This window comes from Equus caballus, chromosome 2, assembly GCF_041296265.1.
Source record: "Equus caballus isolate H_3958 breed thoroughbred chromosome 2, TB-T2T, whole genome shotgun sequence".
In the NCBI taxonomy this organism is placed as follows: domain Eukaryota; kingdom Metazoa; phylum Chordata; class Mammalia; order Perissodactyla; family Equidae; genus Equus; species Equus caballus.
Genome location: NC_091685.1, coordinates 18,307,478 through 18,325,681, shown reverse-complemented (window position 1 = coordinate 18,325,681; position 18,204 = coordinate 18,307,478). Strand labels below are relative to the sequence as shown.

At 54.1% G+C, this 18,204-nt stretch overlaps 1 protein-coding gene across 1 annotated transcript; it reads right to left on the bottom strand.

Moving 5' to 3' along the window:
- Positions 1-3,480: 3,480 nt before the first annotated feature.
- On the bottom strand, positions 3,481-16,315 carry HPCAL4 (hippocalcin like 4). The gene is made up of 4 exons (XM_001503442.7): positions 15,190-16,315; positions 9,268-9,437; positions 8,828-9,043; positions 3,481-7,501 (listed from the first exon to the last, which is right to left on the bottom strand). Exons 1-4 carry the CDS (start codon positions 15,347-15,349, stop codon positions 7,304-7,306), a joined length of 744 nt encoding a protein of 247 aa, XP_001503492.4. The 5' UTR covers positions 15,350-16,315; the 3' UTR covers positions 3,481-7,303.
- Positions 16,316-18,204: the final 1,889 nt, after the last annotated feature.

Genomic DNA, 18,204 nt, shown 5'->3' with positions numbered 1-18,204 from the left:
AGTTATTCTCCAGTGCCTCATGAGGAGGAGGTCCTTTAGGAAGAACGTATAGAGTGGCTCTTTGGATGAGGGTGAGCACCTGATGCAAAGGTGAACCTTCCCCATGCTGTCCAGTGACCTTTGACCTGTGTGGTCTGGGTTGAAAAGATGATCTGGGCCAATCAAATTTCTCTTTCTCAGGAATTTGGCATTGGGAAACAGGTGCTGGACAGTCAACCAATGGAATAGATGCTGAGGATGCTATGGAATATAATTGGCTTCTAAGAGACTCGGATGAACCTTAGCAAGTTGCAATTATGTGCAAGAGAAAGCTAAAAGAGGGCAGAAACTCTGTGAGCCGACTGAGTCGATCGGCAGATAAAGATGGGAGAAGACGTGCAGAGGGCAGCAGAGACCCCAGGAAAGAGAAACGATGCTGCCTGAGAGGGAGCTGCCTCTGATCCTGACAGTCTCCCAGGTCCGAGTTGAGGCCCAGCTATTGTGCCCACCTCGAAATTTCCAGATCACTTCAACAAATGCCCCCAAGAGAGTTGGTGGCTATTGGTTTTGCTTGACTAGCAACTTTTCTCATCCTTTTCTCCTAGTAATAGACGCTGCCTCCCTGGTCACAGGAATAGGAATGTGACCCAGACATGACCAACTGTAGAACCCTTTTCCCTGGACACACTGACTGGGCCGGGGATGAGCACGTGACCCCAGCTGGAGCACTCTTCAGTACTCTTACATAGGGATTCTGGGAGATTTGGCTTTCTCTTCTCTGGGGTTATTAATTTAAGACAATGGCAGCTGGGAACCCATCTTTCCCTGTGGCAGATGAAGGAACACAGGAGAAGCCCATCTTGAGAGGACAATGAGTCACAGAGAGAGAGGAGCAGCGAGAGAGAAAGGCCGCATCACTGAGCCTTTGGACTCAGCAGTGCCTGACCTTCCCAGTTACATGAGCCCATAAGCCTCCTTTTGCTTGAGCTTGTTTGAGTTGGGTTTTGTTCACTTGCAACCGAAATTCTCCACTAATCCCCGTTCCTCACATTGACATGAGTAGGACTCTGTCGCTTGCTGTCAAAGGATCCTGCCCAGAATCCTGGTTCATCCTTTTCCTAGAGCCCTCTCTGGAAGGGTTAGGGAACTTGATCCTGGGCTGTGCTTTCCACCCTCTCAGGCTCCTGGCCACTGCCTCTGTCTTCCCTGTCACATCCTGACGGCTGGCTGCAGGGAGTCCCCGGCTCTCTGCATTCCTGTACTTCAGCCAGCTCTTTCCCTGGGGCTTAGCACATCTTCAGATGGATAAGCTGGAAACAAACCCCTTCCAGGGAACTCCAGGATCCCTGCACCTGAACTGCTCCCCCGCACAGCCCTGGCCCTGTCGCCTGGACTTTAGCAAGACCCAGGGGCAGATGCCACCTCCTCCATGAAGCCATCTCTCCCTCCCTTCACCCTCAGCCTGTCCCCCTCCCCCTGCTCCGCCCCGACTCAAGGTAAGACCCTTCCTCCTCTGAAGCCCACAGCTCATGTTTTGTTACCTCCTCTTTCACATTCCGATTTGGATTCACTCTCATGGATGAGAAAGCACAGTAAACAGTGGCCTTGATGTGAGGAGACCTGAGTTCAAGTCCCAGCCTTAACCAATCTCTGAGCCTTCATTTCCTTGTCCTTTTTTGAAAAACGGAGACTGAAACACGGACTCGGCTCAGCTGACGGGAATCCCGTGGGAAGCAGTTTGGTAACCATGATGGACTGTGTACACACGAGGTTTGGGAGGGCTTCACAGAGAAGGTCATTGAGGCAGAGGAATGGGTGGCCCAGGGAGGGGCAACGGTTTGTGCACAAGCACACAAAGCCAAGACACCCTCTAGGGAAAGGGGGCGCAATTCGAGGTGGCTCAGGTGTAGGGTGCAGGAGGGGGAAGAGGGGGGAAGAGCAGGCTTCTGAGGCCAGCAGGTGGCAGATCACACAGGGCCTTGAGGGATTTTTAAAGAGCTTATCACACTGAGGGAAGAGGGGAGACTTTGAAGAGTCCACGTGGTCAGATTGGCGCTTTAGGAAGATGGCTCTCATTTCTTGGATGGTGCAGAGAGCAAGCCTGAAAGCAGGAGGTGGACTGACCCCAGGCTAGAGATAGCACGGGCCTGAGTGGGGGGTTTTTAGAGATGGTGCCCCAGGACCTGTGTGTCTCAAGGCAGGCAGAGAACAAGACATCCCCCCGCTCCCCGCCCCACGCGGCTTCATCCGGGAATAGCAGCCCCAAGTTCTCAGGCTTCTGAATCACCTCCCTAGGTTCACGGTTGCCCTGAGGCCAGGTCAGCCTCCTTCTTTGCCTAATTGCTTCCTGCCACGGGAGAGCTGGCCCCCGCCAAGCGTCCTTGAGAAAACCCTTGTAAAAGCAATTGAGCGTCTCAGGAGGAAGCAGGCACCTCCAGCTGCCACTGCCCCCAACTCCTGGCAGGGAACAGTGCCTCTCGGGCTATTGGGGGGTGTTGTGAGATGATCACTTCCCCCCAACTCCCATTCCCGCCCCTACCGTATTTGGGTCAGTGTAGGGGGTCTCAGGGCTCTGGGCTGGGCTCCTGGGGATGGTGGAACAGGTTATGCACTACACAACACCCCTGACCAGCAGGGCAGGTGGGGGCTGGAATCCAGGCTATGCTCCACTTGCGATGCTGTGCACCCTGACATGACAAGGCTGTGTGTGTTCAGAAGAAGGCTATTGTTCTAATTAGCCCAAGGTGCCATCCACTGGCCCAGCTGCATACTTATGCGGCTGCTTCCACTCAGAGGGGGTGCCTTTTTCTAATCTGTACAAAAGGCATCATATGGACTAATTGTAATCCTGGTTCTCAGCCTTTCTCCCCACTGCCCACCACCCACTCACCTGAGCTCTTACAATGCCTTCCGCTGGACAGAGGGAGAATCTAGGTCCCACTATCTGCTGCTGTTAACTCCCTTCTGAGGGAACTGCTCTGCCCACAGGCCCCACATATCAGCGCTCAGTCTGGCCACTGATGAATGGACCAAGGGCTCCCACCAAAAGCTAGGTGGAGCCAATCAGATTCCTTTGCTTGAGAACTGCAACTAAGAGAAGGGGAGTTGTCAGTCACTGGTGAGTCCTGATACAGAGCTGGTGAAGCAGCCACTTTGTGCAGGGAAGCAAAGGAGGACTGAAGAGAAACCAAGGGAAAGAGCACAGATGCAAATACGCCAAGGGGATGAGAGCCCGTGAGGCCCAGAGATAAGAAGGGAGAGGCCCCATCACCAGTTCCAGCACTCGGGAGGCCCAGCCTTTCTTGATTTTCCCTCTTTTGGGTCCCTTGTAATCTGCTCACCCCTTCTTTGAACTCACTCCCATGGGTTCCACGTAAGCAGAGTACTTGCTAGAGGAATCTCAGCCCCAAGGAGGTTCGGAGGTACTCCCACTGGGTGAGCTCTCCCCATTTCCACTCACCCCAGCCCTGTCCCAGCTTATGGAAGAGTAGTAGCCCTGAGCACAGTCATACCTTTTATTCACTGTCATTGAAAAACACACACCACACAGCACAGGGTCGAACAGTGAGGACAGTCCCTGCAGGCAGAGCCAGGGGCAGCGCATCTGAAGGGCGTGGGGGTTACACTGGAGAAGGAGCTGGGAGGCTCCCTCTGCCACCCGGCCGCCCACCTCCCCAGGCCCCCACACTCCTGCAGCCTCCACCAAGAAGGAAAGGCCCACCCTAGGAGGCCCTGTCCTGCCCCCACACTCGGAAGCTTTTCAACTGCGGGATTTGAATATTTTTTTTCCCCCAAAAACGATGAATAAAACATGTAAGAAATGTATTCTTGCTTCCACAGTGATCTCTAAAGTCAGCACAAAGCCTCACCCGGGGGGACCTTCAGGGAATATTTGTTGCTTTAATAAATTTTTGTGTAAAAACATTTACTGTGTCGGTTTATGATCCTGCCTAGAAACCCTAATTTATCCTCTTATTCTCTCTTTCCTTTCTTTCTCTGCCCCCCCCCCCACCCCCCAACCTTCTCTCTCTCTCTGCAGCAGGATGAATTTCTACTTCTCGGGACTCTGCCATTGTCAGGAAAATATTTGGTATCTTTGTTTACGGGCTTCCTTTTTCTTAACTTTTGATTTAGAGGTAAGTTATATAATCCCGACCACAGCTCAAAGGACTGAAGTGGCCATCTGAAGTAGCCCTTGCTGATGATTTTGGGAGATAAGAAATAAGAGGCTCATCAATTAGCCCAAAAGGATGAATGAGGACAGAATAAGAAGGCAGATTCTGGGACCTGGCAATTCATTGATCTGCTGCAAGAAGATAGAGATCTTCAAAGGAGAGTTTGGATGTATCAGTGTTTTAGCAGTCTGTATATTTTTGTATCTATGCAAGTCATACTTTAATCTCTGCCAGCCTTGTGCTTTGTGGCAGGTCCCTTCAGCTGGGGCAGGAATGGGAGGCCTGCCTCTCTTCTCACAGCAGGGCTGGTGCTCCACCACAGGAGCTCCCAAGCACGCAGTCTCTGGGACACCCAGAAGAATGTGGGAGCAAGACCCGGCCTGCCTGTGGCTTCTCCCATCGGCAAGATAGTGGTCCCAGTTCTTGGCGTGGCATTATGTGTTCACACTGCTGGGCTGTTTGAGAATCCTTGCTGGGGTATGTCCAGAAGCTTGGAGTGATCAAACACAACCCTCATGGGTAGGACTTGCCCACCAGAAGGGAAAAAACAAAAACGGTTCTCTTAGGAAGGAAGACAGCAGTAAAGACAGCATAAGATGCTTCCAAGGTTCTAAGTCAGAGGCCTCCCAGGACAGCATTAACCCATTAGCAGAGCTGCCCAGAAGCAGAAAATCAAATGCTTGAAAATGTGGAGACTTCACTCAAGCTCCTATTTCTTTTTAGAAGACCACAACCTCGGAAACTTCTTAGCAGGACGCTTGTAAAAAGACTTGGCCTGCTCCACAGTCAACCTTGGTACAACTCAGAGTCAGAGAGATGAGCAGGAAAGAGACTCTGGAGGGAAGAAACCCTCTGAGAGCCTTGGGTTCAAGTCTTGACACTATGCCACTTCCTGATTATCTGCTTTTGTACAAGGGACTCCTCGTCTCTGTGCCTCAGTTTCCATGTCTGCAGAAAGGGAATGAAAATCCCTATTTCCCTAGGCTCTGAGGATAGAATGAGACGGGGTAGATGGCAAGCCTTTGAAAGTCATGGAGTTCTGTGCAATTGGGAATTAGGTTAGATTCACCATTTGGGAGACGGAACCCCACTTTGTAAAAAGCCTTCCACTGGAAGTCTCGGCTGAGCCAAGCTGTTGAGTATTTATGTATCTCTGATGCTGACTGACAGCTCAAGACACACCCCATGGCCAGCTCCTGAGAGCAAGAGAACATCCCTTGAGGCATTACTGGATAAAAAACTGCTGGTTCCTGCCTGAGGATGTGAATTCCCCAGCCTTACCATGTGGCAGGTCATAGGGAGAAGGACAGAAAGAGGGTGGCAACCCAGTGGCCTTGCTATCTCCAAGGGCAGCAAGAAGCAAGGTTCAATAGAGTTTGAGACCAAAGGTCAGCATCCCCAAGAGTTTCCACCTGCAGAGAGGGAGGGCAGGTGAGCACTCAGAAGTCAGAGGCATGCCGCATCTCTTTCCTACAGATCCATCCCCCACCCCCAGGACTCAGCAGTCATCCCCTGCTCCCATCCTGGGCTGACAGCACCTGTGTACTGACTGTTCTCACCAGCGGTTCAAGAGGAAATCAACTCACTGCACATCAAAGCTAATTTCTGATCACGAGTACAGGAGAAAGTAAAGCGAAAGACTTGATGAAGAAGCAAGATTCATTTTCTGGCAGTCAAAGCATGCAGCTGTATAGCTCATGGATCTAAAATCAGGAAGAAGACATTGGAAAGCAAAGCCAGCGCACTAGGAAGATGATGAATTACTCGGCAGATTTAGGATTGGGTGTTAGGAAAAGCCTTTCAAATGCAGCATGCCCTGCACATTTTTAGGCATTTGGTTCATAAATGCAGCCTGGTAGCCTAAACAGAGGCCAGGTGGTCCTATTCTTCCAGCTCCTTCTCTTCCGTAGCAGTGAAAGGACAAGCCCCTCCTTGAAACTAGACCAAATCCAGAAAAGATCTACTAAGATGTGGGAAATACACCTGTCTCATTCTCGGCAAAGCCTGTTTTTTCTGTTTCTGAAGTCAGCACCTAACCAGAGATGTGCACGATAGAGAGTTGCTCACTGAATTGAAAAAGATCATTAAAAAGGAAGCAGCAGAAACTGCTGATGGTGACAGCTCAGGGCTTCGCTTGATAAGAAAAAGTCTTATTTGGTAAATTTCATGGTATTTTCTCTCTTTTTTCTCAGCTCTTCTTTTTCCCTGAATATCAGCATTTTCTATATTCATTTAATCATTTTACAAGAAACCAAGTAATATAAAGTATGTTTTAATATCCTAAACTAATAAAACAACTTTAGCTCTTTTAAAGGGTACTAAAAAAATAAGCATTACATAAATTTCAATTTTTTGTAAAACTTCCACTCACATGCTTCCTAGACTTCCAAACACTGTTCATTTCATCCTCTGTAGCTGCTCTGTGTGACACTGAGCTGAAGGATTTAATAGTTCCTCTTAACCAGCCCGGCCACACTTTCTGCTCAGCTGTGCTCGATATCCCTGGCTGAGGCTCTGACCACTGGAAGTTTGCCTCACTGCCCTATGAGCTTCCAGAGGGCATGATATGTGTCTTGTAAACCACCATATCCTTATCGCCTAGAGCTGCCTGGCATTGGACAGGTGCTCCATAAACATTAGCTGAAGAAAGGACTGAAGAAATGCTCCAAAGGCTGGGGCCAGAGGGGCCAGGTAGAGTCGAGGGAGCAGGGCAGAGACCACCTTTAAGGGATCTGGGTCCTCAGCAAAGGACAGACCCAATTTGGCCCTTTAACTGAGGTCTGTAGGACCAGTCTTAGAAAGCAAAATCCCGAGAAGGATAGAATTTCAAAGCAGAACCTCAGCCCCCCTCCTAAACCCTGCCTCCTGGGGCAAAAGTTAACGCCCCTATGCCCAGTAGGTGTTGGTTCTGGGCCAAGACTGGGGACGGGGCTAGATGACAGGGTACCTGAGGAGCTGTCTTTTTTTCCAGGGTGAGGTGGTCCCTCAAGGATCTTGACCGAGGGGAGCAAGGGCTTGGGCAGGAGGGTGGGTGAGCCAGAGAGCGAGCTGGAGTACCCCTCCCCCTGGGGAAGGGCCAGCCACAGAGGTCATTGGGTTGGGAGGTGGCCACACCCCTCCTGGCCAGGGGCCCTGCCCTTCACCAGCCTCTACTTCTGCATGTCACACTGCAGCAGCAGCACGATGGACGGGTCACTCTTGGCTGCCTCCTTGAACTCCTCGAGCGTAATCTGGTCATCTTTATCCTGGTCCATCTTCTTGAAGATCTTGTCCACACGCTGCTGGGGCGTGAGCCCATCCTGGTTCATGCGCATCATGATCACAGTGCCCACCATCTTGTATATAGCCTGGTGGGGGAGGATCAGGGGTGAACGAAGGGGTCTCGGGGGTGGACAGGGAGAACACTGGGAGATGGTGAGGATACCGGAAAGTGCTATATGGTCATTAAGACTGGATATTTAATGAGCATCTCACACTAAACATATCTAAAACCCAACTCTTCACTTCAAACCTGTTTCTCCCCCAGCATTCCCCGTCTCAGTAAATAGCAAATTCATTCTTCTGGTTGTTCAGACCAAAAACTTTGATGCTGTTCCTGACTCTCCTTCTCTCACACCCACATCCAATCCTTCAGCAAATCTCAGCAGCCCTAATTCTGCAATAGGTCCCATATCCAACCACTTCCTACCCCTTCTCCTGCTCCTCCACGGTTGTCGCCTCCGTAGCTCCTGACCGGACTGCTGTGGACCTAACCCGTCTCCCTGCTTCTGCTGCCCTCCTAGCCCCTGGGTATATTCTCCACACAGAGCATAGAGGGAGCCTTCATGGCTTCCCGGCTCACTCAAAATAAGGTCAGAGTCTCTACTCCAGAATATGAGATGCTAAGTGACTGTGCTCCTAGCTACCTAGCTGACCGCCTTCCTAACACTCTCTTCTTGCTCACTCCTCTACTTCCACCCTGGCCTCCCGGCTACTCCTTGAATACTGCAAACACAACGTAACCTCAGGGTCTTTGCATTTATTGCTCCCTATGCACAGAACACTCTTCCCCCAGATATCAAAGTAGTTGGCTCTCTCACCTGACTCAGGTTGCGGCTCACATTTCACCCCATATAAAATTGCCTTTCCTCCATCACTCTCTCCTCTTACTTTGCTTTGCTTACCTTCTTCATAACACTTACTGCCTGACGCAGCATAGTTTTTGGTGTTGTTGCTGTTTTAAAATTTTCTCACTAGCAGCCATATCCTATGAAAGCAGGAACTTTAAACAGTGCCTGGCATGTGGCAGGCACTCAATACATATTTGTTGGAAGAATTAATGAGTTAGGAACTTAGGCTCTGGAGTCAGACTCCCTGGATTTGAATCATGGACCACCGCTTGCACTGTTTCCAGCTCTGTAAAATGGGGTTTCTGATGGTACTACCCCTTAGAGCTATTGGGTAAAGCATTTAGCACAAGGCCTGTTCTACACCGAGCGCCCAATCAATGTTAGGTGGCCACTGGATCCTGGGAGGCGGGATGCGGGGAGAGGTGGGGCGCAGCGAGGAGGCTCCTGAGGATGGTGCTGGAAAGGAGGGTGGGTGGAGAGGGCGACGCCAGAAAAGGGCAGGGCAGCAAAGACAAGGGCGCCTGCTCCAGCCCGCCCCGGCCTCTCGGATCCGCCCCAGCGCACCTCGATGATCTCCAGCATCTCGAGGCGCGTGATGCGCCCGTCGCCGTCCAGGTCGTACATCTCAAACGCCCAGTTGAGTTTCTGCTCGAAGCTGCCGCGGGAGGTGACCGAAAGGGCGCAGATGAACTCCCGGAAGTCGATGGTGCCGTCGCCGTTCTTGTCGAAGGTGCGGAAAGCGTGCTGCGCAAACTTGGAGGCATCGCCGTACGGGAAGAACTGAGGCAGAGACCCGGGGATTGGGACGCAGAGGTAGCGGCATCCTCCCGGCCCGCCCCTTGGGGTGGCCTGGCCCCGCCCCGCCCGGCCGGCCCGCCTCGTGAGGTTGCCCGGCCCCGCCCCGCCCGGCCGGCCGGCCCCCTGGGGTTGCCTGGCCCCGCCCCGCCTGTCCGGCCCGACCCCTGGGGTTGCCTGGCCCCGCCCTTCCCGTCCGGCCCGCCCACCTTGATGTAGAGCTGCTGGAACTCCTCCAGGTTGAGGATGCCGCTGGGGCAGTCCTTTAGGAAGCCCTTGTACCACTGCTTCAGCTCCTGCTCGCTGAACTCGGTGTTCTGAACCAGGTCCTCCAGCACCTCTGGGGCCAGCTTGCTGTTGGTCTTCCCCATGGCGGGGCCTGGGGGACAGGGGGTTCCCTCAACTTGGTCCAGGGCAAGACCCTCACCTCCGCAGCAGTCTCCCAAGTCCCCGGGCACAGGGTTCCCCTTCTCCACAACAGCCCCCTCCCACAACAAACCCCACGTTGCCACAGCCAGGATCCCTCCTTCCACAGCGGGGTGGGTCCCCTTCCTCTCACCACTACCCCCAACGAGCCGTACCTTCCTACAGCTGGGCTCTATCCTTCACCACACCCCTTCCCATAAGAGCTCCTAGCGCCCCTCCCTGCCCCTCTCCCCTAAACGCAAGGGGGGAGTTCCCCTCATTACACTCCCCCATAAAGGGCTCGCTCTCTCCGCAGCAGGGTGCCTTTCTCTCCAGCATCCTGCACCCACAGCAGGCCCCTCCGCTCCCCTCACAGCAGGGTTCCTCTCCTGGCACCTAGGATCTCGAGCCTTCCAGGTCTCAGCTCTCCTTCTCCTCACTGGCTGGGGCTGCGTGCCGCAATCTTCATCCTCTCCTCTCCTGCTGACACCTTCCATAGCTCCCCATGCTCAGAGAATAGAGTCCTAATCCTTTCCTTGCTATTCAGAGCTTCCACACTCAGCCCCCACCCCCTTCTGCAGGCTCCTCTCCCACCAGGAATCCGAGGCAGGTCCTCGTGTGTCCCCCTGGCACCATCCCCCAATCTTCCTCAAGGCCTTTCAGGCCACGCCAGCAGGAAGCTCCTCTCCTTCTTTCCTCTGTACAGATGGAAATCCTAGCTGATAGCATTGATGACCGATTGCATTCTACTTTTCAGTAGTTCATTCCCTGAGCATCTCTTGAGGCTGGCTGTGTGCTAGGCCAGTGTGTGTGTACCAGTGATGGGGATAAAGTAGACACGAGCCAACCTTCAATAACTCATAATTGGGTCACAGAGGTAGATGGCTGATTGTAAGGGGTCTCCAATCCATGCCGAGGAATTTGGCCTTTACCCGTAGGGGACAGAAGCCCCTAAGGTTTTAAAGCGAGGGGTAGGAAGATAGCATTCATTCCACAAACACTTACAGAATGCTGACAATATGTTAGGTCCCGAACTAGGTGCCGGGCACCTAGAGAGAAGGAACGTGTTTTAGAATTTTTCCTTTGGCTACTGTGTACAAGATGACCTGGGGGCAGGTAGAGAGAGCAGAGAGGGGCCTGCTGCATAGCTAAGGTGAGAGATGATGACACTAGCATAGGGGCTGTGGAGAGATGGGGATGGACCGAGACATGTTAGGAGGGGGTATTGGCAGCCCTTGCCGACTGATTAGATGTGGAGACGAGAGGACAGAAGAGTTGAGGCAGGTGCTAAGATTTGGGGCTGAACGGATGATAGTATTGCTGAGAAGCAGGTTTGGGGAGGATGAAGTGTCAGTCCCCAGCTGGAACATGAGCCGCTTGAGTGGCCTGTGCCAGGGGAAGTATGTGAAGAGGGAGGCACAAGTCCTCCCGAGGAAGCCTGGCTGGGACGAGGCCCCACCAGGCCCTGAAGGCTGGGTGGACAATCCTGTCTGGCCTCCATGGGAGGAATGTCCCTCCAGAGCCTGCGTTTCGCAGGATATGTCCTGGGAGGTGACTCTGACCTGCCTAGAGTCTCTTTGGAAGGGGGCAGACTCCAACCCCAGGATAGCCTGTCATGAAGATACTCTGGAAAAGGAAGTCCTCAGGCTGGCGGAAAGAATTCCACTTCCACAGGCCACTGTGGCTTTCAATCCTTACTTCTGGGAGTGCCCTGGACAACCAGATCTGAGATTCGTCTGTCCCATGCCCCCTCCCTTGCTGTGTGACCTCAAGCTAGTTACAGGATATCCCTGGGCCTGAGATTCCTCTACTTCTTCCCTGAGGAGGATCAAGGAGCAGTGGGGGTGGCAACATCCTCTCCCACTTACCACCCCCAGAGGATGAGGAATCCTATCTGCCCCCAAGAGAAGCCCTGGAGGGGGAGGCATGCCATCTTCAGGAACCTGGAACTGTGGGATCCAGGTCAGAGTCAAGGATGCCTCTGGAACACCCATGGACAGAAGGAGGCAGGCTCTAACCCCAGCTGCCCCTCTCCAAGTCCAAAGGACACTGAAGACTCAGGGTATAGTCAAGGAAGCTAGAGAACCCAGAGGTGGAGGTGTCTGACAGGGGAGGCAAAGTCTCTTCCGCTCTCTCCTGTGGGATGTTCCTGAGTGTCTGCGTAAGGAGCTGGGTGTGTGGGAGCGTGTGTCAATGTATGTGACTGCCTCATCTGGCAGCACACACAGTCGGTGCGTGCGTGTCTTGGTGTCTGTGTGGCTCTCACCTTCTGCCCCTTTTCTCCTCCTTGCCTGTGTTGCCTTCCCACAGTTCTCTCTCTCCCAGGGCCATACACGTTCCCAGCCCCCATTTGGTCCCAGGCCTCCTCCTTTGTTTCTCCTCATTCCCTCTACTGCCCTTAGATTGGAAAGGCAGAGCTGGCAGTGCCCTTTAAGATCATCTCCTTATTTTAGTGAAAACTGGAACCCAAAGAGAGAAGAAACTGGCTCAGAGCTACACAGCAGGTCAGTGGAAGGTCTCGAAGAGCACCGGGCTGAATCCATGCCACCTGCCTGGACCACTCTCTCCAAACCATGGCTACCCTCCTCTAGTACAGACCTTCAACACTCTTACCTGCCTTCTGGGAAAACCACAGGTCTGATCTCCCTCTTGGCCTCCGTGGGACTGTCTTGCCTGAGCTCCAGGCCATGGTGTCTGATATCCAGGAAACAGCCACCCTTCCAAGTGGCCCACCAGCACCTCTGGCGCAGCACATCTACCACCAGACTCTCCCTCAACCTATGGCGGTCCTTCTCTCTCCATCGCCCCTTCCTTCCCTCCCTTGTCCCGGGGGAAATGTGGTCTTGGTTACCTTCAGTTTTCCCCTCTCTCTTTTCCCTGGGTCCAACTTGCCACCGAGTCTCATTATTCCTTCTTTTGAAGTGCTCGTGGAACCTTCAATATGTCCTCTCTCCCCGTAGTTAGGGCCAGGGGCATGGTGAGGGGGCTGAAATCCAACTGGGACACTACTTGCCAAGCCATGCCCATGGGGCTCAACTGCCTCACGGGGAAGGCCTTTCTTCTGATTCCTCAGTTCCCAGGGAATGTCTTTCCTGGTTTTGCCCAGAAGTTCCATATAGGTTAGAGGTGGCCATGTCCATGGGCCCCCTCAAACTCCAGAATCCTCTAGAATCTGGTGTCAAGGTGTCACCTCCCACTGCTCCCCTCACAACTACACTCTCCTTTCAAGCTGGGCTTCTCACAGCCGGGACCTACCTCACCTATTTGCTTAACTGTGTTCCCCACCCCTAGTATCCTTTCTTCTCTCCCAGGCTGACACAGCTATAGTCAGCCTTCGGGCCTGGCTGAAGCCACTTCCTTATGATCAGCCTCTCCCAGCCTGCAAAGTGGATGGGCAGCAGCATGGGCTCAGCATTTGGTGCATGAGTAGACCCTGTGATGCCGTGGAGTTGAGCCCCACAAGTATGTAGACTCCAGAGCTCTCTGACTCTCACTTGGTGTTCTAGAATTCCAGAATGGAGCCTGAGTGGGAGAGACCTTTGCATTAAACCCTTGCCTGAGCCAGAAAAAGTTCTCCAGGCCTTTTTGTTCAATGGCAAGGAGCTTATCCCCTCCCAATAGGACCCAGTCTGCTTTGGAGCAGCTCAGACAGGGAGAAATGCACTTTTCCCATTGATCCTAAGTTTGCCCTCTTGTAGCTCCCCTACACGGGTTCCCACTCTGCCCTTTGTGGCTGCACAGAACTGCCCTGCAAAGACCTAAAGGCCTCGCCTGGAACACAGTGATGTTCAATGAATGTCTCTTGGTGGATTACACGAGAGGGGTGGAGCCCCCTTCTTCCTCCTTGGAATAGCGTCAGGCTGTTTTGTTTATGTGTTCTGCTATTGCACCCACTTCAGACACCCAAGATCAACTAGAGCCCAGCAGCCTCAAGGCAAAGGCCAGAACCCACTGGGGACATGTTCTGTGGGAGCCGTGGCACTGGCGAACATAGGCAGGCTCCTCTGCTTACCTCCCGAGGGCTGCCTTCCAGCTGTGAAGGAGCTGGCACTGCCCCACACACAAGGCCGCTGCCCCTCTGTACTCAGAGTCTTCTTCCAGAGGGCAGGGCTCAGGGTTGTGGGCTTCAAATGGGGAGGTGGCAGTGAGGATGGAGGGACCAAGGGAGGGAATAATCCCACACCCTCACCCAGCTTCCAGAGGAGCTGGTGCTGAGACAGTTGCCATGGTGACAACAGCTCCCTGGTCAGGAGATTTTCCTCTCTTTCCTCTCCTCCCTTTGCTCTTCTCCAAGCAGTGGCCCTAGCGGCAGCAGTCAGGTCTTCTTCCTCTCTTTCTTAATGAGAGGCAGGGGATGATAAACAAAGGGTGGGCCCTGTTGACCACCTCCACCTTGGAGCTTTCCACGCCATGTGAGTTGGTGGTCTAGGAGGGACTGCTGACAGCTGAGAGGAACCTGGGCCTGGAGAGCATGTGGGAGGGGAGTGGCCTGTATCTGGGCCTGGGTAAGAACCAATATCCCTTTGGTGAGGCCCCAGCCCTCCTCTCTGAAACATCCTACTGGCTCAGAGAAAGAGGCAGGGGGTCCTGTTTTCTTATAATCAGCCATAGAGCCACAGCGTGTCAGTGTTGGAAGGCTGTTCAAGATCATCTCATCCAGTCTACCCTCTGTCCTGCCCCCTTCCCCGTTTCATGAAGGATCAAAGAGGGAAGTGACTTGGCCAAAGTCAACAGCAACTGAGGCAGAGGCAAGATTTGAACACAGCTCTTTAGCCCTCCAGGTTCAGGCCGCCTTAAGGAAAGGAGTGACATAGTCCACATGGAGCTTTGGCACAGTCCCTGTGGAGCAGTGGGAAGACAGGAGGGAGGGAGCACCTGGGCACAGGAAGGTCAGAGAGGGTATGAATTAGAAAGATATTTGATAGGTAGAATGAGAGGACTTTGGCACTTTGGCTGTGGCGGGTGAGGGGACTGGAGGAGGCTGAGACCTTGGCAGCAGCGACTGACAGATATAGGTGGCCTGCTGGGGGTGGGGGATCTCCCTAGTTCATCCAGCCAGGATGAAAGAGGCCACACACGGGGTCTTTGCCCAGCACTGAGATGGTGACAGGGGCTGTTGGGAGGTGGGGGGGAGCTTCTTCCCTCCCCCAGCTATGCCATGAGTGCTGTCAGCTTGAGGAGTGGGAGATGGGGACAGTCTGAGGGGACAGTCTGAGGTAAAAGTGGGCTCTCTGTGGCGGTGGAGGCTGTTTCTGGGAGCAGGGACCTGGATGTGAAGTGCAGTGAGCTGCTGGTGGGGCTGGGTGGCGTGGGAGGGGCTATCTATGGAGGTGGGAGGTTGCCATGCGGCAGGGTGGACTACTCATTTCCAAAGGAGGGAGGGTGATTGGTGCTTCTGTTAGCACCAGCAACACCACACCTCCAGGGGTGTGTGTGTGTGCGTGCGTGCGTGTGTGTGTGTGTGTGTGTGTCTGTGTTGGGGGTCAGAGGGGTGGTTGTTCTTACTTGAGCTGGGGTTAAGGAGGCAGCTCTGCCTCCTTCCCTAGCACCCGTGGGGCCTGGAATGGGGTGGGGGTCCCCTGGCCAAGGGTGGGCCCTCCAGATGCTGCCGCCTATGTCGGAACCAGGGGTCAGGGAGATGAATCAGAGTGGTCAGGAGACGAGGCTGGGAATGGAGAGTGGAGGGGGAAGGGAAGAGGGCCTCCGCCCGGCCCCACCCACGTTACCTGAGGCCGCTCCCCGGGTCGCTGGATGACTCTGAGCCTCGGCGGACCGCGGGGACCGCGACTGGCTGGCGAGCTGGCGGCCAGGCTTTCCAAGGTCTGCGCCGGAGCCGCCTCCCAGCTGTTGTATCACTGTGTCTCTCCGAGGCGACGCGATTTGCATAAGCCCTGCCTCATCCCGAGCAGATTGGGCGTTGATTGGCTCCGCTGGCGCGGAGTGGCAGGCGCGGTTCCAGGTGGGAACCGGGCGGCCAGCGAGGCCCGGCTGCGGGAGCGCGCCCCGCCCGTCCGCGCTGACCTTCCCGGAGTCGCCAGGAAGGGGGATGGCTCTAGCCCCATGTGTACCCCGCCCTGATGCGCAGACCCCCGGCCACAGTCTGGGGTGAAGAGTGTCGGCGATTGCAGTGGATTCTCAAAAACAACTGCACGGTTGCTATGGAAACAAGAGAGCCACAGCCGAGTCTCTAAGCCTTCTCTTCCTGGGCCCCAGCGGGGGTGGGGATGGAAGAGGGGATGAGTCACAAGATGCGACCCCCTCCATAGCCCACCCGAAATTGGAGGAGGGCGACGAAGAGCTGCCGAGAATCCGAGTGGGGGAGGGAAGAGATGGAGTGGTCAGCAACCCACGCGTTCGCATCACCCCCACGTCCCCCAACACACCCTCCTGCTGTTGGAACAGAGAGCAGGGCGTGTGGGCGCGGAGAGCGCAGCGCGGATGGCGAAGTGCCCAACCTCTAATTAGCCCCACGCTAGCCGTGGGCCCCCTACAGCCCCTAATTCCCATCCCTCCCCAGGCAGATCTTCCTTATTTCTCATAGACCCCTAAGAGACGTCTCGGGATCGCGCCAGAAGGCTCCCTCCGCCAACCCCACGGACCCCTCCATTCCCCACCCTCTCGTCTTCTCGTCCCGTAGACGGAGCCGGTCCCCAGCCGCCGCCAGTCTCCTGCCTCGGATGTTGACACAAACCGAAGGCGGTTTACACAGAGCGGGTCTGGAAGGTTTCAGAGCCCCGGGAACACCTCCTCCCCGCACTTGGGGTTCTCCCCAAAGCCCGGCCCTGCCGCTCCGGCTGGGCTGACGGCTGAGAGCTCCCGACCCAAGGCGATGGGAAGGAACACTTTTACTCCAAACTGGGGGCGAAAGGGGAGCAGATAGCCTCCAGCTGGGCCACGTGCGGGGGAGGGACTTCGAGGCATCTGTCAAAAGTGGGGCGGGGCGTCTGGGGATTGGTCGAATGGGAGCGGGGATGCTGAAGAGCGGCAGGGGAAAGAGGCGGGGCTTCTGCTGAGGGAGGAACGGTGGAGCTGGGCGGGGCGACAGGGGATGAAGACCGGTCTCCCAAGGGTAGAGGCGAGGCTTCTCTCGCCGGTCCCAGAAACTCCCCGGCCCGGCTCACTGAGGAGGAAGAAGTGGAGGCCTCTCTTTTTCTTTAGGAACGGTCCCTTTCCCCTTTGAGGCTGTTTTGCTTTCTCATTCTCCTGGTTGCAGGCGATGTCTTGTCTCTGGGGCCCTAGCAGGATGAGAGCAGTGCCTGGGGCTCCAGTTGGCAGGCATATCCCTGGCCTCTTTGGTTGGTGACTCACGAGGAACAGGTGTTTGAAAGCCCTCACTTCCCAGCACCTTCCCTGCTCTGGGCCCTGGGGGACCCACTCACAGACAACCATTGTCCAAGGCATGAGGAAGTGGAGAGAGGCAGCATGACATGCGGGAAGTGGTATCTGAAACTCTAAAAGGAAGTCCCATTTTTGCCAATGACATCATATATGACCACGGGCAAGACCCTTCTCTCTCTGGCCCTCTCAGTCTGTAAAATGTGGCAGCTGGTACAGGAGGCCCAGGGGAACAGGGGAGGAATTTCAACTCGCAGAGTGAAGAAAGACTGCCACCCTGGACAGAATTATGTGGGCATGAACCTGACTGCCCACTACACCTGTGAGCTCCTCCACAATAGCTAACATATGTTGAGAGCTTACCTTGTGCCAGACACTATTCTAACACTTTCTATGTATCACCTAATTTATTCCTGATAAGAACTCTATGAGGCGGGTACTATTATTCCTCTCATTTGGCAGATGAGGAAACGGAGGCCGAGAACAGTCAAATGACTAGCCCAAGTTCACATGGCTAGGAAAGCTGCATAGCTGGGATTTGAACCCAAGCTCCAGACCCCACACTCATAGCCAGGACACACTACTGCCTCTCTTTAAGATCCTTCAAGTCCTTAGGGAGGGACCTTGGATTGGAATATTCTTTTCAGATTCCCCAAGGCATTAGAAAGGCAAAGCCTAGCCTCCTGGAAACATCTTCTCTGTGTCTAGGCGAACAAGACATGGGATTCCAACAGGAGCAGTAGAGCTGGTAGTGTGAACACCAGGGAAGCTCTCCTGAAATGCAGGGGGGCTGGTGTGTGGCTTCTCCTGACTTCTCCATCCCTGGCCCTGCAATCAAGCATGGGAGCCAGGAGTCCCAGGTGAGCAGGGAAAAGAAGATGGGGGGCAGCTGGTGAAGCAGGACGTATTGGTCCTGCTCTGCCTCTTTCAACCGGACAGAACCACCCATGCAGCCTTGCCCGTGCATCACCTGGGGGCCTGTGACTGTTCCTGAACTGCCAGTCATAATGCTTCTTCACCTGCTCGTGGTACTTGAGACCCTGATCTTGATCCCGCCTCTGCTCTTTAGGTTTGGTGTGTAAAGCAATGACAGCTGATGTTGACTGAGTTGCTTCACTATGTACCAGACTCTCTGCCAAGTCCTTTATCTGCATCTCATCATTTAATCCCAGAAATGGCCACTGCCAGGGTGATATTAAAAATAGCTAACAAACTGTTCAGGCACGAATTACCAATCAGAATGGATGCTGCCTTACTGCTAGATCAAGGACTTAGTAGTCCTGTCTCTGTTCTGCTGAGAGTTGACACTTTAGTTATTGGATTAAGAGGAAAAGGTAGGGAGATGGGGGCCCAAGGGCTACTGCTGTCTATTTACCAATCAATTTGGAAGAATTTTGATGTTTTAA